The following is a 27,030-nucleotide window of genomic DNA, read 5'->3' on the forward strand; positions in this document are numbered from 1 at the left end:
ACAGGCATGTGCCACCATGCCTACTTGAAATCCTTCCACAAGAAACAAAACAACAATAAAGTGTCCTCGATACAAATCTGTCTGTTCTGTGCTTCCTGCTAGAGGCTGGCTTGCTCTGACAGGGTGTACCATCCTGAGCCCCTGGCCTTACAGCCCTGCACCTCTGTATATACTTTTAGTGACCCCATTTGCTGTGAATGTCATCGGTCCCAGCCCAGCAACTGTTCACTGATCCTCTCTCACACACTCTGTTCTTCACGTACAGCATCTGTGCTGTACATGTACCCTCAATGTGCTGTGGGGCACACTCCATTATTGATGAGCTCATTCCCCCACATTGAGAAGATTAAGCCAAATCTTCATTATAGTAAAACACAGATTCAAATCCAGACCTCAACTTGACCCACAGCTAATCAACACCCCCGGGGCCAGCCAGGTACATACTCTGTCGATACAAACCTTTCCAGGACTTGGCACTGGAGGGTTCACCAAACATTCAGGGCTCCAAGTTCAAACTGAACCCCTGTTCTGTTTACTAGGACTCTTCTGACCAAGCTCAGCTATTCCCAGGATGTCTAAAAGATCATGCTAAGCTGGCTGGATTTTATCACTTTACCTGTAAACCAGAGGAATGTGTTTTCTTTTGCTGTGTGATCAACTTTGTCCTTAATCTGCCCCACTAGATGGTCCATCTCCTGGAGGGCAGCACGGTATGGTCTTTGGCTCCCTGGGTTTGCCGATGACTGGGTCACAGATAAGGGCACATGCATGTGGGCCAGGCCCATGTAAAGCAGGAAGGGTCTTCCACTGGTGCTGAAGTAAACAGGAGAACAAAAAGGTGACTACAGGAGCCTGGAATTTGGCCTATTGGTAAAAGGGCTTGCCCAGCATGCACGAAGATCCGGGTTTGATTCCTCAGTACCACATACATAGCAAAAAGCTGGAAGTGGTGCTGTGGCTCAAGTGGTAGAGTTCTAGCCTTGAGAAAGTAGAAGGATAGTACTCAGGCCTAGTGCTCAGGCCCTGAGTTCAGTCCCCATGACTGGCCAAAAAAAAAAAAATGTGACTGTAGGAGGCTGAGCTGGCTGGTCCATAGCCTCCATGACCCTTGCTGACCTCTGGGAAAATTCCTCACCAGGTCAGCATCCCGGGTTTAAGAAGGATATGTTTGTCTTCAACCCTAAAAGCAATGAATGGAAGTCATTCATCTAGACAATATAAATGAGGCACACTGAAGTACTAGTTAGTGTCCTTTCACTAACTAGTATTATAGAGAGAAAGTATTATAGGGCACTCTTGTTGTCTGTGTTCATGCTCATAAGAACCCCAAACTCCCCATTTCAGACAGTGAATCAAAAGCTAAAGGAGACAAAAAGACTTGTCATGGCTATGTCTCTAACTAGTAAGCCTGGATTTGAACTTGGAACTGGCCAACGACAAAGAAAGTCCTGTGCTCTGAATAGTGTACTTTGATGGTTGTACTTTGTACAATAAGTGAATGGAGGCTGGGCATGGGTGGCTCATGCCATTAATCCTAGCTACTCAGCAGGCTGAGATCTGAGGGCCTCATGTTTGAAGCCAGTTCAGGCAGGCAACTCCATGAGACTCTTATTTCCAATTAACCACCAAAAAGCCAGAAGTGGAGCTGTGGCTCAAGTGGTAGAGTGCCAGATTTATGCAAAAAAGCTAAGAGCCAATGCCCAGGCCCCAGCTCTCTCTCCCCCTTCCCCACCCCCCCACACAAGAGAATGAAGGGAAGTCTCAGAAGCTTTGAAGAATCCCAAATATTTACAAGAATCAAAGAATATTAAAATCAGGTTTTATACTAATCCTGATTCTACTGAAATTGCAGAATGAAAGGGGCTTGGAGGAGTTGAGACCATCTCCACGGGTACCACTCTGAAAGCTGTCTATCTTATCCCAGGCCAACACAATGGAGCTGTCATCCACCACTTTTCCTCTTCTACAATAGCAGGGACCCTTAAGGAGCCCTATCCCACAGGCCACACCCATGGGGGGTGATACAGAAGATACAGAGGAAGGATAGTGGGTGTGCCCTGTCAAGAGCATTCACAGAGGTTGGGCACTGGCTCACATCTATAATTCTAGCTATTCAAGAGGCTGAGATCTGGAGGATCATGGTTCCAGGCCAGCCTGGGCATTGAAGCTCAAGAGACTCTATCTCCAGTTAACCAGTAAAATGCCAGTCTGGAGGCATGGCTCAAGTGGTAAAGCACTAGCCTTGAGTAAAAAAGCCAAGCAAGTGGGAGAGCACCAACAATTTAAGCAAGTCGAGTACCCTGATTTTTTCTGGGGGAGGAAGATGGAGAATGGGGAGACATTTTGATTACCTGTGCATTCAGAAATTTGACTCATTTAGATTAAATTAATGAAAATTAAGTAAAATTAAAAATTCAGTGGCTCATATGTTACAACCTAGATCAGACTTAAGAACATTGCACAAATGAAATAAGCCAGGTATGAAAGGACCCGGATATTAGAGGGTTCTACTTGCTCTGGCTCCTTAGAGTAGTTAAATTTAGGGACAGAAGTAGAGTGGCAGAGAGGCCTGGGAGTTTCAGGGTAGAGAAAAGGCAATTCATGTTTAATGGATACAGAGTTACCTTTAGGAAAGATGAAAAGTTCTAGTAAGCAAGATAAGTGATGTGGTATACTTAGTGCTGCTGAACAACACAATAAAAAATACACACACACACACACACACACGCACTGGCACATGATAAAATGTATAGGACTCTTGACATTCACTGGGGCCAAAGGAGGATATTCATAGGCATGGCTGACACAGGCTCAATAGCTATGTGCAGATGATCATGTAGAGTAATTTTCTATGGAATGAACTCTCAGAAAAGGAAACAAGAGATATGCTTTTAGCAGCCATTGTTTTTGTTTTCTTTTCCTTTGTCTTGTTAGTTTGTACTCAGAAGGGTAAGGGGTGGGGCACAGAAAAGGCAGTACAAAGGGGAACAAATACACCAGTGCTGCTTACTAGACACTATGGAAAATAAACTGTACATCTTGTGGGTGGGGACAGGAAGAGAAAAAATTGATTTATGTAACTGTAATTCCTCTGTATACCAACTCTATAATAACAATTAAAAATAAAATGAAGAGGATAAATAGTATGTCACATATGTGCGCACATATACATGTATAGTATATGTATCTGTATGGCACATGTATCTCATATCTGAATATATATGTACATTGTGTATGTGCATCATATGCATATGCATAGGTATGTGTATATGAACACATAAATAGCCAGTCTTCCATATCTTTGGTTCTGCACTCATGGTTCCAAGCAACTATGGATGGGGAATAAAATCAGAAAAAAAATGTGTGTATATTGAACATGGACTGACTTTTCCCTTGTTACCATTCCTTAGACAATACTATACATAGCATTTAGATTGTAGTAGATATCACCAGTCATCAAGAGATGGTTTAAAGTATACCATCTTATGGAAGGGCCTTAAACATTCAAGGATTTGAAGGTGTGGGGTCTGGAGGTCCTGGAACCAATCCTCTGCAGACATTAGGGGAAAACTATGTACATACAATAAAATACCAAGCTCAGGTGCTTGGTACCCTTAGGTAGCTAGGGGTACCACAACACACTGTTTGAATGGGCACATGTACATGTTGGTGGCCATTTTCTTATAGCAGCAGTAAGACCCTAATACTCTCTGCCAAATCCAATAAATGTCTTCAGTGACCCCCACATCAAGGAAGTCCTCTAATAGGAGAAGATAGAATGTCCATCCATGGCATCGAAATAGGCTAGGATAAGCCCCTGGGAATGCTGGGGACATCTCCTGAGGAACTTCTACCCTAGGACTGGAGCTCCCAGGGGCCACTCTTTTGTCAGTTTTATGGAGAAGATATGCATGCATCCTTTATTGCATGATGAAACTCTGCAATGGTCTTGAAAGGGCTGGGGTCTGGGGTCATGGTTTGTGCAGAAGGGTGGGCTGGAGCTAGGCTAGTACTGGCGGGGGGGGGAGGAGGGGAGGAGGAGCAGGGGCTCCTTACCTTGCCTGCTGGATGAACTGGGCAGCCTTCTCTGCGTACTTCCCTGCAAGGCCACTCAGGTTCACAGGCTGCTCCACGATGTTGAGGTTTTCATAGAGAGGGAGGGCCACGTCCGTGTAACACCCCCTGTCTGGGCTCCTGGGTGGAAACCACAGATACAGGTGTATTCATTTCCACGAGCTGAGTAGGCTCGGAGCAGAACAGAAGGAGACACAGAGAGATCCGAGGTGTTTTGTGGGCACGTCCCTATTGGCTTAGCCAGTCCGTCACTTCCTCCAGACGGAAGACCAGCACCATACACCTTCCTCTACTCACTCTAAACAGATGCGGGAGCATCTGGACAAGCCAGCTGTTCTGTAAAGTTCACTAGGATACCTACAAGACGATTACTCTTACACCTGTTTTTCAGGGAGATGCACCAGGGGTCTGTTGGGCTAGGGGATTTCAAAGGGGTTCTATAGTTCATTGGCAACCCCATCGTTGGCTTTCTCTAATGTCCAACCCAAGTGACAGCCTCTGTGATCCGTGGGCAGTGCCTGGTGTTGTCCTACATCCACAATCAGGACTTCTGGTCACATGGTGTCTGATGAAACACGTAAGATGGCCTAGAATAATGGCAAGTGAGGCTTGAACTCAGGGTCTGGGCACTGTCCCTCAGTTATTTTTCTCAAGGCTGTCATTCTACCATGTGAGCTATAGCTCTACTTCTGGCTTTTTGGTGGTTAACTGGAAATAAGAGTCCCGTGGACTTTCCCGCTCAAGCTGGCTTCAGAACCAAGATTTTCAGATCTCAGCCTCTTAAGTAGTTACGATTGCAGGTGTGAACCACCAACACCAAGCTGTCTAATTTTACTATGGATTAAAAAGACTTGCTAGCACCAGAGAAACAGAAAGAAAGACAATTAGAGACTGGTCAACATAGCTCATAACCTTGATGTATTACCAGGTGTGCTTACAGGTTTGATGCTCACACCTCAGCTAGCAAGGCACAAGATAGATACTGTCCACTTTTAATATGCATTTGTAGAGCCTGGGAATCTCAGTGAAATGCTCTTCTGAAGCCCAGCACTGGTGGCTCACCCTGTAACCCTAGCAACTCAGAAGGCTGAGGATTATAGTTCCAAGCTAACCTGGGCAGGAAAGTCCAATGAGACTCTTTTCTCCATTTAACTACTAGAAAACTGGAAGTGGAGCTGTGGCTCAAAGCAGTGAAGTGCTAACTTTGAGCAAAAGGACTCAGACACAGCACTCAGGTACCCTGAGTTCAAACCTATGACTGATTGAAAAAAAGAATGCAGAACTACGGTCAGGTCTGAATTCTTATATTTCCAATGAACAACTGGGTGGTACCTATGCTGCTGGTACAACAACCAGAAGAAAGGACACGGGTTCTGAACTCGGAGAGAACCATGTTGGAATTTCCATTCATCTCTTACTAGTTCCTGTGTGAACTGAACCAAGTGCAAGCTTCTTACCTGCACCTTGGAGTCATGGGATTACAGGAAAGTGGAGGGAGTTCCCAGAATGCAACAATTTCCAATTAAATAGCCATTATTACATTAACTATTGTGGATTAATGAGCCAGCTGAGATTCACTAAGCAACTTAGACATCTGTGGCCCTAGAAAGAACTGGAGTGCAGTCTGAGTAGTGGAGCTCAGGGCCAGCAATGACTTACTACCTACATAAAGCTTAGTATTCTTTTCTCATCATGATTCCACTGCACAGTTGTGTAGAACATTCAGGAAATATGAGAGAGGAGAAACAACATCTCTCAGCAACATCCTGGTTCCTCTCTCTATAGTTTCTCTCTATAGTGCCACAAAGATACGAATACAACTGTAATCCTAGCTACTAGGGAAGCTGAATTCTAAGGATCTTGAAAGACAAGTCCAAGAGACTCTTCTCTCCAATTAATTCCCCCTCCCTCCCTCCAAAATTGGAAGTGTGGAAGTGTGGCTCAAGTAGTAGAATGCCAGCCTTGGGCAAAAAAAAAAAAGGCTAAGTACGGCCCCAAGTTCAAGTCTAGGAAAGTACCACCACAGGAAAGGAAAAACAAAAACAACAAAACAAAGATATGAAACAGAGCTCATGAACGTCATACTGATGACCTGCTTCTGGCATTTTACTTATGGTTACATCACGTGCATTTTTCCATTTCATTAAACTTATTCATTAAAAACATCCTGTTCAGTGCCTGGACAGCATTTCAATGTCAAGACTTGTATGATGAGTAGAAGCTCTCTCTCAATCTCCTCCCCCCACCTCTCTTCCCCACCTCTTATTCTCTCAATCTCTCCCTCCTCCTCTTCCTTCCTTCCTTTGTTCTCTTTTGTCTTACTCATCTCTCCCCTCCCCACTCTCTCCCCTGTCCTGAGGTCCAGTGTTTGGGCCAGGTGAGTGATGCAGGAACAAAGCCAGCAGGTCAGGGAAGGTGGTCCCCTCTGTCTGAGGCCTGAACAGCTGATCCGGACAATCCAAAATACCTGGGGGAAAATTCTTTCAGAAAAACATCATCTCTCTGGTCTTTGTATCCAAATATGCTCTGTCTTATTTGCTGTCTTGCTGTCTATCATCTGCGTCCTCTTCTTAGGATAGCCCCTTGTTCTGGAGCCTGAAGTGTTGAATAGCATTACCTGAATGAGCCAGCACCCAGTGGACATGCTGGGCAAGGAGGGTGATTATAGCCCGGGGTATCAGTACACCCCATATCATGGCTGTATGGAATTCCAAAGTAGTAATCAAAACCTGGAAGAGAAACATCTGGTTAGCACCCCCTCCCCGCCACTCAGCTGCTTCCCAATGTACCCGCCTTCTTCACATCCATGAAAAAAATTTTAATTTCCTATGATTTAATACTGTGGCGCTCTGGAGTATGTAATTAAAAGAGGATTTGATTAATATTCTTTTTTTTTAAGTAAGCAGAGAAAAATCACTTTGCTGGGTTCTTACACTTTGGCTGTAAGACTAGATTTGCAAAACATCTTCCCCTAGCATGGGGAAGGGGGAGTTATTGAGTATCTGTCATCACTGGTTAAACAGACATAGTTGGTTAATTTTAAGTACTTGGTGACATTGTAAAGGGTTAAAAAAAATTCTGCCAGCTGAGTGTCCAGGGCTCATACCTACAATCCAAGCTACTCATGAGGCTGTGGTCTAGGGATTACAGTTCAAAGCCGGCCCAGGCAGGAAAGTCTATGAGACTCTTATTTCCACTAAACAACAATAAAAAGCCAGAAATAGAGCTGTGGCTCAAATGGTAGAGCACCAGCCTCAAATGCTGTCCCAGGCCCTGAGCTCAAACCCCAGAACCAGTGCGCACACACACACACACACACACACACACTACAGTCCTTATTTTCCCCTTGATAGGAAAATAAATAGGTGAAGCCCTAAGAGATGGGTAGGTGAGCTACGTATGGTAATGTATGCCTATAATTCCAGCATTCAGGAAGCTAAGGAAAGAGGACTGAGAGTTCAAGGTCAGCCTGGTCTATATAGTAAAAACTGAAAGAGACATAATTAAAAGTGACAGAGAGAGACAGAGAGACAGGCAGGTGGGAGGGGCAGTAGTCAAACCAACAAAAGAGGTCAGAGAATGAAGTTATTCCCAGACTCAGAGGGTGGGATGGACGGGCCAGGGATCTCAAAATGCTTATTGGAGGATGGACACTGTTGCCAGGATTCAGAAGACTGAATTTGGGCTTGGGGTGAAAAAGTGGTAGAGAAGGAAAGATGAGACCCAAATCCCTTGTTCCCAAGTTTCTGACATCTTCCCTCCACCTGTCTCTCCTGCAACCTATATTTTTACCCAAAGACACGTAAAATGCACAAACTCCACACACACACACACACACACACACACACACACACACACACACACACACACACACACACACACACACACACACAAGAAAGCCTTCCCCAAGCACCTGGAAAACAGTGTCAGCTATCTTGATGTCCCAGTAGTCAACAGAAATCAGATCTTCCGAAGAGTTTTATTTACCCACAGCCTCTAACTCCTGGCCAGGTTAACAGGTAGTACTGCCTCCTCTGCTTGACCTTCTGTTCTTGCACGTATCTCGGCCACTACCCAGCTATCTCCAGTTTCCAGAGTCCCTTGTCCATGGGGCCTCTGTGGCTCAGCCCATAATTCCCTGCTCTGTGTCTCTACCAGGGGAAGCTGTACCAGGGCTGTCCAGTGGGTTCTGGTGTGGCGTCTCTTACAGAATCCCCTTGTCATCCCCACTCCTGCTCCTTCCATAGTCCAACACAGCTTGCAGACTTTCCATTAGGATGGTGACCAGAGTCTTTCCCATCAATGGCCATGCTTCTGGAGCTGGGATATTAGATCGTCAGTCACCCCGTAGGTGGTGGTGTAGATGGAATAGTTGGTTATGTTGAGAAGTGGGGATAAATATGCTAGTACCATGCTACCCTGGACACCCCAGACCTAAGTGGCCCAGCCCTGGCATGTGTCTGCATTTGGTAGGAAGACCAAAGCCAGACAGTACCTCAGGTTTATGGGCTGGATGGTTGTTGTTGAGCCTTGTCAACTTTAAGTTGAGAAGTAAAGAAGTAAAAGAGCACCGACAGACAATATGTCCACAGATGCATGACTATTTTCCATTAAAACTTTATTTACAAAAACAGTCTTGGGGTTGGGGTGTAGTTCAGTAGTAAAGTGCTTGCCCAGCAAATGCAATGTCCTAAGTTCAATCCCCGGTACCAAAAAAGAAAAGGCCCCCCCCCAAAAAAAAAACAGTTAAAAAAAAAACCTTGCATACTAGATTTAGGCCATAGGTCTATACCAACTCCTGGTCTACATAGCAGGTATTATATTTTTCTGGAGCCTCCTTCTGAGAAATGACCCTGGGAAAGAGGAGTCTTGGAGACATGTGAACAGGTGTCTGTGTGAATGATCTATGGTGGGTGTGGAGGGGAAGCCAGAGGTCTGAGAGAACCCAGACAGTATATGTGAGCAGGGTAAGAGAGGCAGAAGAGAATGGGAGATAAGAACCAAGATAGTTCAAGTGTCTACACCAGAAGGCTTTTGGAGACTATCTGATCCAGAGATAGCAAGTATGTAGGAGGTGTTCTCTTTCTCTTTCTACTTCCCACTCTCCTGGCATAGTCCAAAAAAAAAAAAATCTAGCATGGCGCCACTTCCTCTGGGCAGGACTCAAATTCAAAATTTCAATATTCCTCCTCAGCATCAGGATTCTGGGAATAAAGGATTCAAGATGTCAAAAGTGTAATCTAGTCCAATCCATCACAGGCTAAGTATAAATTAAAGACCAAGAGGGGAAAGCAGGACCTGGTTGTAGTGCATGGAGAAGTCAGGTCTTCACTTCTTCCTTTGGCCATTTTTCAAAAGCACACGTGGAAGAACCATCTTCCAGTTCTATAACAAGGCAAGGGCAGGCACCCCTTCTCTAGAGAAAATAGGGAGCACCACTGGGACAGGGACAAAGGAGTGAGGGGCCTGCAAGACAGTCAGAGAAGCACATTAAGGAAAAAGCTACAAAACAGCAAGAGGAAAAGGTATCTTCCCTTTCCTCTACAGTTTCTTGCTTCTAGGAGAAAATCCAGGGCTTTGGGTATGGCTCAAGAAGTAGAGCACCTGTCTAGCAAGCTTGAGGCCTTGAGTTTAAACTCTAGTACTGTCATGGGTCCCCAGATAACAAGGGAAAAGGTAGAGACACACACTATTATTTTGAAAGATGATCCATTTTGGTAAATTGGAATACCCAGAGAATCACTTCCTGTGTGGGTGCCTGGCTAGGTCTCTGCTTTAGCAACGCCATCTTTCCAGTTGATCCCCTTGAGTACCTCACATGGACAAATGTTCCCTTAGGTATAGCAATAGGGAAATGGAAGATTCTGGATAGGCCTGTAGTAAGGTCACCACCAGGACCACTAGGGACCAGGGAAGGGGCCCTGAGCAGGAAGTAACAAGAGAGACAAAGTGACAGAGGAGTCTGATATTAAAATATCCCCAAGCAAAGATGTCCTTTGATAAGAAGATTGACCCTGGGGACAGGATGGCTCAAATGCTTGGTTGTTGTTTTGTTTGTGCTAGTTCTAGGGCTTGAAATCAGAGGGCACTGTAGTCTCAGCTTTTTTGCCCAAGGCTAGCTGTCTATCTCTTACACCACAACTCCACCTCAAACTTTTGTTTTGTTTGTTTGCTTGAAATCAGGGCAAGGGCACTGTCCCTGAGCTTCTTTTTGCTCAAGACTAGCACTCTATCACTTGAGTCACAGCTTCACTTCTGGCTTTTTCTGTTTATGTGGTACTGAGGTATGGAACCCAGGGCTTCATGCATGCAAGGCAAACACTCTTCCACTAAGCCACCTTCCCAGTTCCACTTTCAGCTTTTTAGTGGCTAATTGGAGAAGAGAGTCTTACAGACTTTCTTGCCCAAGTTGGCTTTGAACTGTGATCTTCAAATCTCAGCTAGGATTACAGGTATGAGCCACCTGCCCCTGACTCAAATGTTAATGGATTTTTTCACACTTCTTTTCTGTCTCCTAAGTAATGAAACCATTCTCACCTCGGAAGTTGGGGTGATAGGAGTCATGGTGCCCAAGATGCCATTTACCTGTGTAAAAATAAAGAGATGCTCAGAGGAATCCCCAGAGGGAAGCCCACACTTTCTGAGAAGCTTGTCCCACACTCGGTTCTCTATAGGCTTCAAGACAAGCAAAGAAGGTGGACAGTCTAGGACTGTCTGAGACTCACAGAGACTGAACAAAAAAGACCCAGAACCGTGTAGGAAAGCCACATAGAGAAGAGAGCCAGGCCAGCACCAGAAGTGCCCTGAGCCCTCACAGAGCCCTCACAGAGGGCTGAGTAGCCACATATGGACCAGAGCAGGCTGCAGAGTCTCAGAAAGGCCCCATTCCTCCTTGCTGCATCCTCATCTTCTGCTCAAGGGCTGAGACACCTACAGTGCAGCAAATTAGAAAGCTCAGCCACCCGCTGCTCTGGCTTGGTAAACCCATGGGGTCTGAGGAAGTAATTGGGGCTGCATGTTGGACTCTGACAAGGTCAGAAACTCTGATCTGTTCATTCCCTCTCAGGGTAAGTAAGGCTCCAGGAAAATGGCTCTCAAGGTGAGTGGGTAGAGCAATAAAAAAGTAATACAAAGATCTAAACAGGGCTGGGAGTTTGGTCTAGTGGTTAAAGTGCTTGCCTAGTATGCATGAAGACCCGGGTTCGATTCCTTGGTACCACATACATAGAAAAAAGCCAGAAATGGTGCTGAGGCTCAAGTGGCAGAGCTCTAGCCTTGAGAAAGTCCAAGGACAGTGCTCAGGCCCTGAGCTCAAGCCCAGGACTGGCAAAAAAAAAAAAAAAAAAAAAAGATCTAAACAGTGGCACAACTCAACAACACCAAGAAAGAGAAACTATCAGGCAACCAAAGAATGGTGGCACAGTGTGTGTGTTGTTAAGGGGACTAATTCCTTCAGCAGGACTTGTCCTTTCCTGTAAGTGTGCTTTCCTTCTCATTCCAAAAATCTCCTTTGCAGGATAACCAAAGCAGAGAGGTGAGAGGGTAAGGTGAAAGATGACCAGGGGTCCTATGAGGGGCTGTTGACTAAGCAGGCATGAGGGGTGGGCCTTGTGGGATCAAACCACACCTCTACTTAGCATAGGTTTCTTGGCCACACTCATCCTGGCAGGGCCTGTAGGTGGTCCTCAGTGGGAGCTGTGTGTGGTTGTCTTGGTATCAGTGTTGTTCATGTAATTATACCTTGGGGGATTGGGAAGGGGGAAAAAGGGCTGGAAAGCCAGGAGGCTGGACCTTAATTGGCCTCTCCTCCAACTGATGGAGGCTTGTTCTTTTGGGACAACAATACCACCCCTACAGTTGGAGCACCTGTGAAAAACAATGACAAACTCTTAGGCCAGAGGAGCGTGTACAGACAACATGATAGAATTGCCAGGCTTTGCTTCTGGTAGAGCAGCTACCAACAGGTAGACAGGGGAGGCAGCAGGCCCCCATGGCTCACTCCCAAGGGTCTTGGCTGTTATCTGTCTGCTGGCACGCCCTCCTATGCTACTTCACTGTGGTAGAGAGAGGCAGGAATCCCACTGGACCCAGCTCTTTGAGCTACTAATAAGCAGCAGCAGCCCCTGGGGAGGCTGGAGGGACCACTGGATTGTCTCAGCCTCTGCAGGAGGCCCACAGGAAAAGAAGGCAGAGAGCTGTCCAAACCCGGCCTCTATCCACTAGAGGCCAGGCAATGAGTCTCCTCACCAGCCAGAAACCAGTCTTCTCATTGTACAATAGATAAACATCACACTCTGTCCAGTATCTGCATGGAACACAGTAAATGTCAGCACGTAAGAGGCCCTTCTTCACAATGTATGTACGTAGGTATGTACGTACATATATGTGTACATACACATGGACTATTTACATGCATATGTTTATATATATGCCAAGACCTGGGAATGCATTTTCTCTTCCTTCCTTTCTGTCTTTCTTTCTGTCTTTCTTTCTTTCTTCCTTTCTTTCTTTCTTCCTTTCTTTCTTTCCCTTCCATTGTTCCTTCTTTCCTTTCTTCCTTCTTCCAATTTTTTCCTTTCCGTCCCTCCTTTCTTCCCTTCCTCCTTTCTTCCCTTCCTTTCTATGGCAATACTAGGAGTTTGAAAATGGGCTACTGGCCTGGACTATCTGCTTTCTTGATCAAAACAGACTCCTAAGGCTAGAACCATTTCTCCTCTCCTCTTGCTTCCTTGAGCTAAAGAACAGCCAACGGCATTGAGGAAACAAGTATTAGGTCAAAAGCTAATTCATTGAGGGGTGAGGGGGGCTTACACCTAAAATCATAGCTCCTAAAGAGGCTGAGATCTGAAAATCAAGGTTGGAAGCCACTCTGCCTCCCACTCCTCCTTGCCCACCCCTACCCCCAGCCCAGTCTCAAGCAGAAAAGTTCATGAGACTCTTATCCCCAATTAATGATCAAAAAGCCAGAAGTGGAGCTGTGGCTGAAGAGGTAGAGCACTAGCACTGAGCAAAAAAGCTGAGGACAACACCTAGGCCCTGAGTTCAAGCCCCAGTACTAGGGCACACATGCACACACAAAAGAAGAAAAAGAAAAAAACAGCCCTGAGCAGAGGAGATAAAGCCAGCGGAGGCTCTGCAAGCATGAAGCACCCAGATAAATACAGAGGGCACAGAACCCAGCGTTACCTATCATGCCAGTGACATAGCCAGCCTGCCGCAGCACCTCAGCCAGGGTGGTCTCGTTGAGTGGAAGGCCCCCCACAGACGTGACTGCAAAGTTATGTGTGACTCCATTACGAAGGCCAAGCCGGCCGGTGAGCAGGGAGGCTCGGGAGGGTGAGCAAGTGGAGGCAGCTGCGTGGAAATCCACAAACCTGCATGCAAAGGAATGAGATCAGACCTTGACAACCACAGGAAGGGAAAGCAAGAGACACAGGGACTCCCACTCAGTTCCTGAGGTCCCAGTACCAGGAAAAGGCAGCCTAGAGTAGCAATAAAACTAGTTCATGGTCACATAGCAAATTCAAATCCATTTGTTCTAATATACTCAAACATTTTCATTTGCAGATACCATATTTCAGAACTTACTTACAAATTGGGGGGTTAATCTTCAAATGAGTACTTGAACCTCTTTAGAATTATTCATAGATAGAGCTACAACAACCACAATAACTTTGCCCAATGGACAAATTGCCAGCTGAAGTCCAATGGTATGACTTCCTATTTTAGGTTGTACACCATGAACAATGTCCCTTTTGCTGTTTGCTAAATGACATGTTTGTGCTTGTGTGTGTGTGTGTGTGTGTGTGTGTGTGTGTGTACATACACACACCAATACTATAGCTTGAATTCAGAACCTCATGCCCTTTAGTGGCCTTTTCACTCAAGGCAGGTGCTCTGCGCCTTGAGTCACATCTTCTGCTTTTTAGTGGTTATTGAAGATAAATCTTATGGACTTTCCTGCATTGGCTGGCTCCAAACTGTGATCCTCAGATATTAGCCTCCATAGTAGCTAGGATTACAGGTGTGAGCCAGCAATGAGTGCAGGGCTAGGCTTGTGTTTTTTGTTGGCAATTTCACCCTGAAATGCTCCAAATGAAATGTTGAAAGCTACCTACTGTTCTGAAAGTGCAGGCAGGCGGTGGTATATCACAGCAAAAATGGTGCATGAGATGTGCTCAGTACTGTTGTGGAGTTCAACGTTAATGAATCAGAAATGGGCATTAAATAAGTAAAATGTCTTTTAAACAAAAGCACACATGAAACATGGCTGTGTATTTTTCTTTCTTTCCTTGTATCAGTACTGGGGCTTACACTCAGGACCTCACTCCTGCTTGATTTTTTTCACTCAAGACTAGCCCTCTACTATTCAAACCATGCCTCCAGCCCAGCCTTTTGCTGGTTAATTGAAGGGAAGAGTCTCACGGATTTGTCTGCCTAAGCTGACTTGGAACTGTGATCCTTAGATTTCAGCCTCCAAAGGTTTATAGGTGCAAGCTCCAGCACCTGGTTTTATGGTTTGACTTTTGTATCATAGAAGTGTTTGATTTGAAAAATAAATCAATTTAATTACAAAGGGAAACCAAGCAGAACCTATTAAAAAACATAAAAGTGCAACAAAGAAGTCCTACTACATGAATACTTGCTAAGACTACCAGGAAAGTATCATTTCAAGTGACATTAGCATGTCATAATCTGGCTGGACATTCCAGGGGAATCCAAAAAAAAAAAGAATAAAAGATTTTCAAAACTATAAGAATATCAGAAGCTGTATCCTTGGTTAAAATTTTGTTAGTGAGATTTTGGAAACACACACACACACACACACACACACACACACACACATCAGAGTAAAGCAAATAAGTAATTACATTAATGTCCTTATAGGGAGCTAAGGTTTTCAGTATAACAAAATAGAAACAAAGAGTAAAAAGTAAAAGAAGACAAGCCCTACAATATGAAAATAACTCACATGGTTCTGGTGGAGCTCAGGACACAGCACAGCAACAGAAGCCTTTCTAGCATGCACAAAGCCCTAGGTTTGGTCTCCAGGACCACAAAAACAAATAGGTGGGCACCAGTGACTCACACCTATAACTTTAGCTACTCAGGAGACTGAGACCTGGAGGACTGTAGTTCACCAGTACTGGCAGAAAATGCCTGGAGACTTTGTCTTCAATTAATAAGCAAAATGTTGAACTGAGAGCATGGCTCAAGTTGTAGAGCACATGCCTTGAGCAAGAAAGCCAAGCAACATTTCAGACCCTGAGTTCAAGTCCCACTACCAGCTAATTAATTAATAGAAAGACAGGAAATGTTATTTTGAACTCACGACTGACTCTCTCTCCCTCTCTCCCTCTATCTGTCTGTCTGTCTGTTTGTCTGTCTGTCTGTCTCTGTCTCTCTCTCTCTCTCTCTCTCTCTCTCTCTATATATATATATATATGTATATATATTTTTTTCCTGGCCACTCTTAACTGAAAGACTTAGAAATGGTGACTCCTCTGTCAGTGAACAGAGTGTCAGAAGGAATGAGGTCTCCTTGGAGAAACAGTTAATCAAAAGCATGAGGAAAGGAAGTAAGTCTAGAATATCTCCTACCAGATAGCAAAAAAATGCAAAAGAGCTTTCAGAAAGATCTCAAAGGGGGCTGCTGTGGGCCAAATCTGGGGTAACTGGACATCAACTTATTGTAAGTCATGAATAAATACAAACCCATGAACCTATATTGACACCGAAGCCATGTTTTACCACCATAGAAGACTAGGATACCAACTACTGCTCTAAGAATTCATAATGAGATAGGGGCCAGTGACTCATACCTGCATCCTAACTACTCTGGAGAATGAGATGTGAGGATCAAGGCTCGAAGCCAGCCCAGGCAGGAAAGTCCGTAAGACTCCTATGTCTAGTTAACCAGCAAAAAGTTGGAAGTAGAACTGTTGCTCAAGTGGTACATCACCAGCTTTGAGCAGAAAAAAACTATGAGATAGCCCTGAGTTCAAGTGCTAGTACCAACACACACATGGAGACACACACACCATAATTAAAAGGAAAAGAGTTAAAAGGTTACCTGGATCTATTAGAATAAATGTGTCATTACTAGGCATTGGGGGATAGCGGCTTGTTCCCATGGAAGGGGTGGGCAAGGTTAGAAAGCAGCCTCCTGTATAATAACTGATAATCAGTACAGATAGGGTCATCCTCAGGCCACTTACAAATGGGACAGAACTGTCAATTAGCTCCTTATAAAGTGATTCAATCTAGTGTTGCTAATTATGGGTCCCTGACCTTGTATGTCTCCTGGCAGGATACAATATGAAGTTTATAAAATCAAAGATTCTCACCAAAATCATTTAACTGAACCTAATCAAACTTTTGGAGCTAATTTCCAGGTTACAGGAAATATAGCTACTGGGAGAACAAATTAAATGTCACCATGAGGAAACAAATGAGCAAGTCGGTACCTAGGGTGCTTCTACAAGACAAAAAGTCAATGTCAAGTCAGGCACCAGTAGTTTCTACCTGTAATCCTAGCTACTGAGGAGGCTGAGATCTGAGGAGCAAGGTTCAAAACCAACCCAGACAGACAAATCTGTGAGATTCTTGTCCAATTAACCAAACAAAAGCCAGAGATGTGGCTCAAGCACCAGTCCTAAGAAAAACGGGCCTGAACTGAGAACATGAGGGCCTGAATTCAAGGAGGGGGGGGCACACCAATGTCATGGGGAGGAAGGTAATATTCTACATGAAGGGAAACCAAAGAGACAAAAGGAACAATCAATCACCATACCTGACTGGGTATCACTTCAAATAAATGCACAGCAAATATTTGGGGAGATAACTAAGGATGCTTCAATGTGAACTGAGTATAGGACAGTAAGGAATCCTTATTGGTCTTTGAGTATAATATCGAGATCATGCACACATGGTAAATGTTCTTATCTTCAGAGATGCATTCTGCAGTATTTGCAGCCAAGGATATGATGAGGAAAAAAAAGGATTCAGAGAAGAAAACAAACCTTATGTATAGATGGAATAAATATAAGCCAAACAAAGCTGATTGAACTCAGGGCCTGGGCTCTGTCCCTGAGCCTCTTTGTGTTCAATGCTAGTGCTCTATCACTTGAGCCACAGCATGACACTTCTAGTTTTTGAGTGGTTAATTGGAGACAAGAATCTCAGTGAACTTTTCTGCCAGGGCTGGCTTTGAACTATGATCCTCAGATCTCCCGAGTAGCTAGGATTACAAGCGTGAGCCGCTGATGTCCAGCTCCAATGTTTGTCTCTTTACTAGACACAAAATAGGTGTCTACCAAATGTGTGCTGATCGAACACCAGTGTTCTTCTGATTTCTTAATGGCAGAAGATGAGCTGATCCCTTCCCTTCCCGCCCCTCTTCTTTTTCTTCCCTTCTTTTCCCTTCCCTTTTTTCCTTTCTTCTTTGTTCCTCTCTTCACCTCTCCTTTCTTTTTTTCTTTCTTTTCTTGTTTTTGTTTTTGGTCAGAGTCTTACTATGTAGCCCATACTGGTTTCTAACTCAAGAACTTCCGGCCTCTGCCTCCTTACTGTTCAGATAATAGTGAATACCATCACATTCACCTCTGACACACTGCTGTGTGGAGGGGGGCAGCACCAAGGCTTGAACTCAGCGCCTCAAACTCCCACTGGATTTGCTTGCTAATGCTCTACTACTTGGGCCATACCTCCAGTCCAGCATTTACTTGGAGATGGAATTTTATGGCTTTTGTTTGCCTGTATTGACTTCAAACCACTCTCCTCCAGGTTCTCAGCCTCCTGAATAGCTAAGAGTACAGGTGTGAGCCACTGGAGCCTGGCTTGCGGATACCATTTAAAGTGACAAAGCAGAGACATTCTCAGAGAGCAGGAAACTCACACTGTGAGAGCCCAGCCCCACCTGTCCCGCCCTCAAGCCACATTCTAGGAAGCAGGTCTGAGGGTATCTCCATCTGACAGAATGAGGGCAGGGAAGGCATCTATGCCAGCAGGCACTAAGCTGGGTGAGGCCCTCCCTCTAGAGCCTCAGGGAACTCCTGGGCTCGGAGCTCCAACTCGCTGCCTGCCAGCCCTTCCCTCCTGACCCTCAGGCCCTTGCAGACTTGGAAGAAACTCTCCTTTCTTCAATCTGCAGGTGCCTGAGGTAATGTGACCAGGCAGGCAGGGATGGGGGGCTTCCAACACAGCCAGGCCTGCAGGGATGGCCCTAACCAAACTCCAGGTGCAAAAGCCAAGGTTCCGGTTGTTGATCTTGCATCATCAACATCTAAGCACCTTTGGAGGACCAGTAGTGATTGTTATCCTTAGAATTCTAAAACACCCCAGCCCTGACTCATCTTTTAGCTCCTAAGACAGAAACCATTTCCAAGCCTGACCTATTCCTATGCTCCTGAGACAGAAACACACTGACTTAACTCCCACTCCCACGGGTCCCACTACTCTCAGAGCTAATGCTTATGAAATACTGGTTTCCCGAGTGCTTTACCTACATGAAGTCATAAGCAATTGCTGGCCCTGGGCTCATTCTGGTTTAAGTGTTTTGTTCTGAATGGATAGCCCAAGTTTACTAGTGATATCTTTTTATACAACCAAGCAGGTTTAACCACATAATTTGTAGAGACCAGAGAAAAATGAAAAGGCAGGACCCCTTGTTCAAACGCTAACAAACATGGTCTCAAGAGGATCAAGGTACAAAGCCAGCCCAGGCAGAAAAGGCTATGAGACTCTTATATCCAGTGAACCAGCAAAGAGACAGAAATGGAGCTATGACTCCAATGGTAGAGCTCTAGCCTTGAACAAAAAAGCCAGACAAGGGGGCTGGGAGTTTAGCCTAGTGGTAGAGTGCTTGCCTAGCATGCACAAGGACCCAGGTTCAATTCCTTGATACCACATAGAAAAAAGCCAGAAGTGGTGCTGTGGCTCAAGTGGTAGAGCTCTAGCCTTGAGAAAGTCCAAGGACAGTGCTCAGGCCCTGAGTTCATGGCCCAGAACTGGCAAAAAAAAAAAAAGCCAGACAACAATGTAAGGCCCTTAGTTAAAACCCCAGTATTGGCATGCGCATATATACACACACACATAGACACAGACCACACACACACAGTCAATAGTAGAGCATCCAACTCAAAGCAAGGACCCCTGGACCACATGCTCATAGAGTAAGCCCAGCATGGACTTAAATCATGGTTCACCCTGTAGCCTACTGGGCTTCTCTAGAGCTAGGGAAGAAATCACTGAGTGAGTGTGTGTGTGTGTGTGTGTGTGTGTGTGTGTGTGTGTGTGTATGCCAGTAATGGAACTTGATTGCAGGCCTTGGGCATTGTCCCTTAGGTTTTTCACTCAAGGCTGCACTCTACCACTTGAGCCTCATACCTACTTCTGGCTTTCTTCTGTTTAAACTGGCATTACAAGTCTTATAGGCTTTCCTGCTTGGGCTGACGTTGAACCTCAATCCTCAGATCTCAGCCTCATGCGTAGCAATTGTTGTCCTCAGAATTCTAAAACATCCCAGCCTCATACCTCAGCTCCCAAAGAGAAGGAAAGAGATCCCTCTAGGGGCATCTAAGATAGCCTGGGTTCCATCATTATCCACTCAGATGTATTAATTAGGGATGAGTAGGCCATGTCTCTCTGGAAAGCCCATCTCTACAAACCTGGGATAACAATATTCCCAGGGAGGCCTGGAGCCACTGTGGATCCCAAGGCTATCTGGTGCTGGCCCTGCACAACTTCAGGGGGGAGTGATCTCCTCAGCACACAATGATAAAAACCTTTGGGGCCTGGACTCCAGGCATTCCAACTGGAGGCCCAAGCTGGCTACATCCCTAGCCAGGAGCCCCAACAGAGGTCCTGGGAAAGAGGTGCAAATAACACTAATATCCTTATTTAATACCAATCTGGATCCCATCTGAGTTCCACCTCAGGCTCCCCAAAGCTTTTGTTCCCCTTCAGCCACTCCCTTTTCTTCTTTCTAGAATGCCCTCAACCTGCCTGAGGCACGCGTGCGCGTGTGTGTGTGTGTGTGTGTTTGTGCGCGCGCGCACGCGTGTGTGTGTGTGTGTGTGTGTGTGTTTGTGTATGTATCTTCCCTCTGTCCAGGACACTTTGCTGTAGTCGCCACATGACTAGTTACTGGGCCTCAGTTCAAATTTCACCTCTTAGAGGAGGCCAAGTTGTTCTTTGTCCTCAGCTTATCTCACATTATCCTGAGATTCACAGATCTGTCTGCTTGCGTGGTGCCCGGCCCTCTGGTCTGAAATAGTCACAGCATGTCTGCCCCCTCCAATGCTGCCCCAGGACTGGTTCCCCTGCCTGGCAAGGCCTGGTTCTTCCAGTTGGGCTGGATAGACTTGGCACTGCAATTGGCTTGCCTGCTGTACTGGGCTCTCTGTAGACTTATCTGGAGTGGACACACAGACATGAAAATGCCCCTGGGTGCTCCTCCCTCTGCTGATCACAGTGCCATCCACCAGACACATAGACATCGCCTCCACCCAGAGCTGTTGGTGGTATTCAACCAATACAACCCAGCCAGCTGGGGGGAACCACACACAAAAAGTGAAGCTTTTCCATTAAAAAGGCTCCACTCGGGCCGGGAGTTTGGCCTAGTGGTAGAGTGCTTGCCTAGCATTCACGAAGACCCGGGTTCAATTCCTCGGTACCCCACATACATAGCAAAAAAAGCCGGAAGTGGTGCTGAGGCTCAAGTGGTAGAGCTCTAGCCTTGAGAAAGCCCAAGGACAGTGTTCAAGCCCTGAGCCCAAGCCCAGGACTGGCAAAAAAATAAATAAATAAAATAAAAAATAAAAAAAAATAAAAAGGCTCCACTCTAACAGAAGGGTGAAGATGTATATAGAAAGATATGTTGAAATTCAAGCCAGGAACTGGTGGCTCATGCCTGTAATCCTAGATACTTTGGAGGCTAAGCACAAGAGGATTGCAGTTTGAGGCAAGCCTAAGCAGAAAAGTTAATGGGATTCCCCTTCTTAACCTATCGTTGAACACAGCCCATGTGCCTGCCATGGTGGCTACAAGGAAGGCTGAGATTAAAAGGATCTGGGTGTTAGGCTAGCCCAGGCCAAAAAGTCTACAAGAGTCCATTTTCACAGAGGAAAGCTGGGTGTGGTGGTGCAGGTTTGAGATCCCAGAGACAACAAGAAGTCTAAAAGAGGAAATGTAAGTGGATGCTGGAGTGGGAAGCAAAACTCTAGCCTCAAAACAATCAGGGAAAAATAGCCATGGCTCAGCAGTATCCCAGAAGTAAAGCAAGCACAAGGTCCTAAGTAACCAGCATAACAGAAAGAGAGAGAGAGAGAGAGAGAGAGAGAGAGAGAGAGAGAGAGAGAGAGAGAGAGAGAGAGAGAGAGAGAACCTTATCCAAAATAACCAGTGTCCTTGTTAGGAGAGGTGAGGCACCTCAAGAACAGCACCATGGTAAGAACCACAGAGGGAAGACGGTGACATTGGAAACTGATGCTGCCAAAAGGCAAGAATGTCTGGGCCCAGAAGCGGAAAAAAGCAAAGATCCAGGTGTCAGTGGCTCATGCCTATAATCTCAGTTATTCAAGAAGCTCTGAGGATTACAGTTCGAAGCCAGCCTGGGCAGGAAAGTCTGTGAGTCTCTTATCTCCAATGAACTACTTAGACAAAGCCAGAAGTGACACGGTGGCTTAAGTTGTAGAGCACTAACCTGAAGCCAAAGAAGCTCAGGGACAGCACCCAGGCCCTGAGTTCAATGCCATAAGAATGCCACAGAAAGAACAGAAAAGAAAAGAAGAGAAACAAAGAGAAAATAAAAGAAAGGACCTTTCCCTAAAGCTTTGGAAGGAGTGTGTTCTGCACCACCTTGACCTTGAACCTCTAGCTTCTAACACAGACAGAGTATATTTCTACTATTGCAAGTCATTCACTATATGGATCCACCACAGCAGCACTGAGAAACTAATAACCACCTTGCACAATGCCAACCCAGCAGAATTGCTATTCCTGGAATACCGTGAACCCCGACACTCGCCACATACCACACAGTCTAGTAGCCCAGAACCTCAATTTCTCTGATTCCCCCAGCATCCCTTCCAAATTCCTACCCATCCCCCATACCTTACCCGTGTCACGAAACCTTTCCTTGTCTCCCAAGAGATGAGCCTTGACCCTGACTAGTGGAGCCTGTGAGATGACCCTTTCATCGTTAGGGTGGACATCTCTCTGGCAATATCAGAGCATTTTTAGAAATAAGGAAGCAGTGGCAGACAAAGCTGAAATACTTTCCCAAGTCCACATGGCTGGTGTGACACCAACCTTTCTTACATTATGGGCCTGTTTTGAATCACTGTACTATGCTTACAATTGTAGACAGTAGGAGATGACAGAGCAGGCGTCTGAATCTAGGCCTGCTCAACCCCCGAGTCCTCACCCTTTTCCCCACTACAGAGCCATCCGAGGGAATGAGTTAGCAAGCCATTACAAGATGGCCATTCCCCAGTTGGCAGGGCATTACATCATGTTGTAGCATGGAAGGCTCTGACTCACTCCTTGTCAATCTTGAGAGCTTATCTCAAGCACACAAGAGCACACAAGCCACGTGACAATGAGCTAGCCACAGCAAGCCCATGTCCCAACTCTCTTCCAGGGATGACACTGGAACTGGAGCGTCAGCATGGTCAACAAGTTTTCTTCCTGAACACAAATTACACAGGAAATCAGAGCCCAAAGTTTGCCTCCGTAAGAGTGAAGTTCATTCATGCTTCAGGAATTCAAATGAATTGTAAGGAAAAGAAAGAAAAAGAACTGCAGTTTGCCAGGTGTAAGGGGCTGTTGTCCACTGTGGATTAATTTCTTTCTTTTTCTTTTTGGGTCCAGACTGGGGCTTGTATTCAGGGGCAGGGTGCTGTCTCTTGGCTTTTTCACTCAAGGCTGCTGCTTTACCATTTTAGTCATACCTCCACTTCCAGCTTTTTAGTGCTTAATTGGAAATAGAGTCTCACAGACTTTTCCCCCCATGCTGGCTTCAAACTATGATCCTAGATCTCAGCCTCCTGGGTAGCTAGGGTTACAAACATGATGAATTCACTAGTACCTAGCTGGATTGATTTTTGACAAAGAGTCTGGAATACTCAAAAACACTAGTATTTCTTATTTCTGGCCACTGTAGATTATATTTGTGTTCCCTAAAAATTCAGTATGGAAGCTTTAACCACCAATGGGCTGGCATTTGGAGGTGGGGTGCTTGGAAGGTAATTAGATTTAGAATGGGGTCATGAAAACTGAGTCTCTGAGAAGGAAAAAAAAAAAAAGACCACAGCTCTTTCTCTTTGCCTTATGAAAACAGAATTGAGGGGAAATAAAAGCTTTCTAAATAGCCAGGCCATGTTAGTTTATTAATTAATCCCTGCCAAACAAAGGCAGTGTCAGAAGAGGGGGGAACCATGCTAGGAAGCGGGGTGGGTAAAATGCAGGGTAGTTATTAATACTGTGCATTGTAGCGGGGGCGGAGGGGGGGGGCGGCAGTGGAAGGGGCCAGTAAGAGTTTCCCAAAGAAAGTGGCCATCTGCAAGCCAGGAAGAGGATCCTCACTGAAACCCAGCTATGCTAGCACCCCAATTATGGATTTCCACCTCCAGAAAGGTGAAAAATGTTTGTCACTTAAGACATCCAATCTATGGATTTGTTGTTACAGCTGCTGGAGCTGCCTGATACCTTCAGCAGTGCCAAGAATACCTTGTTTGAATGTTATCCCTTCTACTTCCTGTGTGGTCTCTCCCTGGGCATGCATGCTAGGGAGACATCCTGGGGAAGCTATCTCCCATCACTCCAGAAGACATAGCTCCCTTACAGATGGGGTTTAGAGTTTCAAACTCCCAGTCCAAAGCACAGTGCTTTGGTGGGGCAGGCTGCTCTAGCAATTTTTGTTGAAGGAGAGAAACTCGCGTCATTTGATTGAAAAAAAACTTGTTGGCCCATTTTTCACCTAATCACTTAAGCTGATGCTCTGGGAGCTAAGTTGCTTCCCCACGGTGTGTTAAAGTTCATAGCTAAATTCTCACAAGCAATTTATTCCCTTTACTTTCAGGTCTTTGGAAAGCCCTACCTACACAGCTCTATCAAACTTCCCCCCGCCCCACACCCCACAAAAATAAATGTGCAGCCTTAAGAACTAACCTGCGTATTACACACACACACACACACACACACACACACACACACACACACACACACACACACATATACACACACACACCCCTCTACCTCTATTCCTCCTTCCTGGCACTGTCTCTGTTCCACAGAGACTAATTAATAAGCTAACAAGGCCTTGTTATTTCAAAAGGGGTTTTTTTTTTTGTTGTTGTTGTTGTTGTTTTTTTCCCCAAGTCTATCTGGGCAGGCTCAGGCCGGTTCATCAACAGGGGTCCTCATTAAAATCTAAAGGACCAAAGCTGGAAACCCAAGGCCAGACAGTAACAAGAAAATCAGCACAAATTAAGACACGGCCAGACAGAAACCAAAGCAACTTGCCATTGCATAAATTACACATATTAAGAGCCAGGGAAGAGGTCCATTGGAAAGACTGCCACTAAAGAGCCCCGGAGAGAGAGAGAACATTGCAATATTAAGTATGTCCGGCTTTCATATACAGAAAATTAAAAAAAAATAGAGGATGTTTCATGTGGTAACTCTCTTAATTACTCTGAGACCAGAATAAAAACGATTCTGGCTCTATTCATAATTTAAAGGCTTGGGAGTGGAGATTTCAAAATTCACTGGCTTTCTAACCAGGCACTGGTGACTCACCCCTGTAATCACAGCTACTCAGGAGGCTGAGATCTGAGGATCAAGGCTAGCTCAGGTTTAAAAAACCAATAAAAGTCCAAGAGGTTTTTATCTACAATTAACTAGCAAAAAGCCAGAAGTGGAGATGTGGCTCAAGTGGTACAGTGCCAACCTTGAGTTAAAAGGCCAAGTAGGAGCAATGTGAACTCCAGTAAGCCATATAGGCACCTGCGTGCCTCTGCACCAGGCATCTCTCTCCAGCACTAGGACTCTAAGTGAAAGTCCAAGAGGATGCTACACATACACCCTCTGTCTTCCCCGGTACACTTGAAAGATTCCATCCTAACCGCTTTTGAGAACAAAGTCCAAAATATAAGCATGCACATGATGCTTTCTGCCAGCTGCCCATCCACTGGCCCAGCTTGTGATCTCCTGCAAGCCCCAGGAAAGCAAAATAAGGGCTAGTGATTGTTTGGGTCATGGATGTGTTGCTGGCACCTATGACAGTATCCGGGGGAGGTTAAGTACAAGGATTTTCCGGATCGTCAGCTCCTGCCCTCCCTTCTGTCTGCACACTCTTCTTCATCTGTCTAATTCCCAGGATACCTCCAAGGTTCTAGCTTAGGACCCTACTAGATAACCATTATTCATCCCTCTTCAGCTTGCCTTTCTCCTCCTGCCCCACACCACAGCATCTTTAACATGGATCCTCTGCCTGAGCTTCAACAACCAGAAGGTTAAAAATCCAGCACTGAGACTTTCCCTATCCTATTAGTGGCAAATACGTAATGATGTGCTGAATCTCCCCCACAAAGCCCGGACTCTGACTTCGTCATAAAGGTGCCTACAATCTCAGATGTACAAGACAGTCTGCTCTGACAGCACAATGCCCTTCTACATTGGGGGGAGGGAGGTACAGGGGATTTGAACTCACCACCTTGCCCTTGCAAGACAGGGGCCCTACTGCTGAGCCAGGCCCTCAGCCACTTACACTTAAGCACCACCACTACCACCAGGTAGGGTTTTGTTCTTTCACCCAGGCTATACTTGGACCCCAATCCTCCTACCTCTATAGCTAGGATTCCAGTGTCTCACCATGCCCAGCTCCCTCCTGCATTCTTGGCTTCATTTGCCTGCCAGCATTTACCTCATAACCAACTCAGGGGAGCTTCATTGTTGAAGAATGACTGCCTTTGGAATACCTACAGAGGAATGGACAATAGCAACTGCCTGGGCTACCTAGAACCTGAACTTGGCTGCAACACCAAGGTTCCACTGGCTAGTCCCTTGATTCCTTTTCTCAGCTACCATCTAATCACTGTGCTTTCTCATCTCTGAAGCAAAGCCACAGATAAAAGTCTATCTTCTTATTTGCAAAGTGTTCACTGCCCAGGCTGGCAGGTGGACGTTACACAATTTTCATGTTCCTCTGACCTATTTACCCAAGGTACAAAGATGGCAAGCTGCCTGTCCCACAATGCAGATGGCACAATGCAGAATGGAAACTCCCAAAGCCAACAACTCAGAGTTAAGTGTGAAGGTCAGAGGAAATGAAGGTCTTTCCCAATAGGGGTCCTCTCAATTCTATATCTAAGCTGCCTTATGGGGGCGGGGAGAGGGACTGAACTAGAGGGATTATATGATAAAGGTCTTCATCATCGTAGTATCAGTCTCCCTTAGAATGTTCTTTCATGGTGGCATCTGCCTATAATTCCAGCATTCAGAAAGCCAGGCAGGAGGATCCTAAGATTGAGGCCGGCTTGGACTACATGACAACACTCTGTAGCCAGGGGCTAGTAGAGGCTTATGCCTGTAATCCTATCTACTCAGGAGACTGAGATCTGAGAATCACAACTCAAAGCCAGCCAGGCAGTCCCTGAAATAATTATCTACAATTAACCACTAGAGAACTGGAAGTAGAGCTGTGGCTCAAGTGGTAGAGCACCAGCCTTAAGCAAAGAAAGGAAGAAAGAAAGAAAGAAAGAAAGAAAGAAAGAAAGAAAGAAAGAAAGAAAGAAAGTTAAGGAAAAGTGCCCAGAGTTCAAACCCAGTACCAGCACCAAAAAAGAAAATAAAAATTCTTTCTGTCTTTGTGTCCATATTGTGTGCTAGAATGCATGACCTGGCCAGTAGCCAGCAGAGTGAGTCAGCCCAGTTCCTGCCATCTATAGATCA

At 45.5% G+C, this 27,030-nt stretch overlaps 1 protein-coding gene across 1 annotated transcript in view; it reads right to left on the reverse strand.

Moving 5' to 3' along the window:
- Arsg (arylsulfatase G) overlaps nt 1–27,030 on the reverse strand; it is a 65,848-nt gene that overhangs the window by 35,129 nt on the left and 3,689 nt on the right. The window contains exons 2-6 of the mRNA XM_090349856.1: nt 13,261–13,448; nt 10,612–10,659; nt 6,692–6,803; nt 4,057–4,194; nt 617–813 (exon numbers count right to left, since the gene is read on the reverse strand). Coding sequence (XP_090205982.1) covers nt 617–813; nt 4,057–4,194; nt 6,692–6,803; nt 10,612–10,659; nt 13,261–13,448 — 683 coding nt within the window. The remainder of the gene's footprint in view (nt 1–616; nt 814–4,056; nt 4,195–6,691; nt 6,804–10,611; nt 10,660–13,260; nt 13,449–27,030) is intronic.

Source organism: Megascapheus bottae, chromosome 17, assembly GCF_031878675.1.
Source record: "Megascapheus bottae isolate mThoBot1 chromosome 17, mThoBot2.hap1, whole genome shotgun sequence".
Classification (NCBI taxonomy): Eukaryota; Metazoa; Chordata; class Mammalia; order Rodentia; family Geomyidae; genus Megascapheus; species Megascapheus bottae.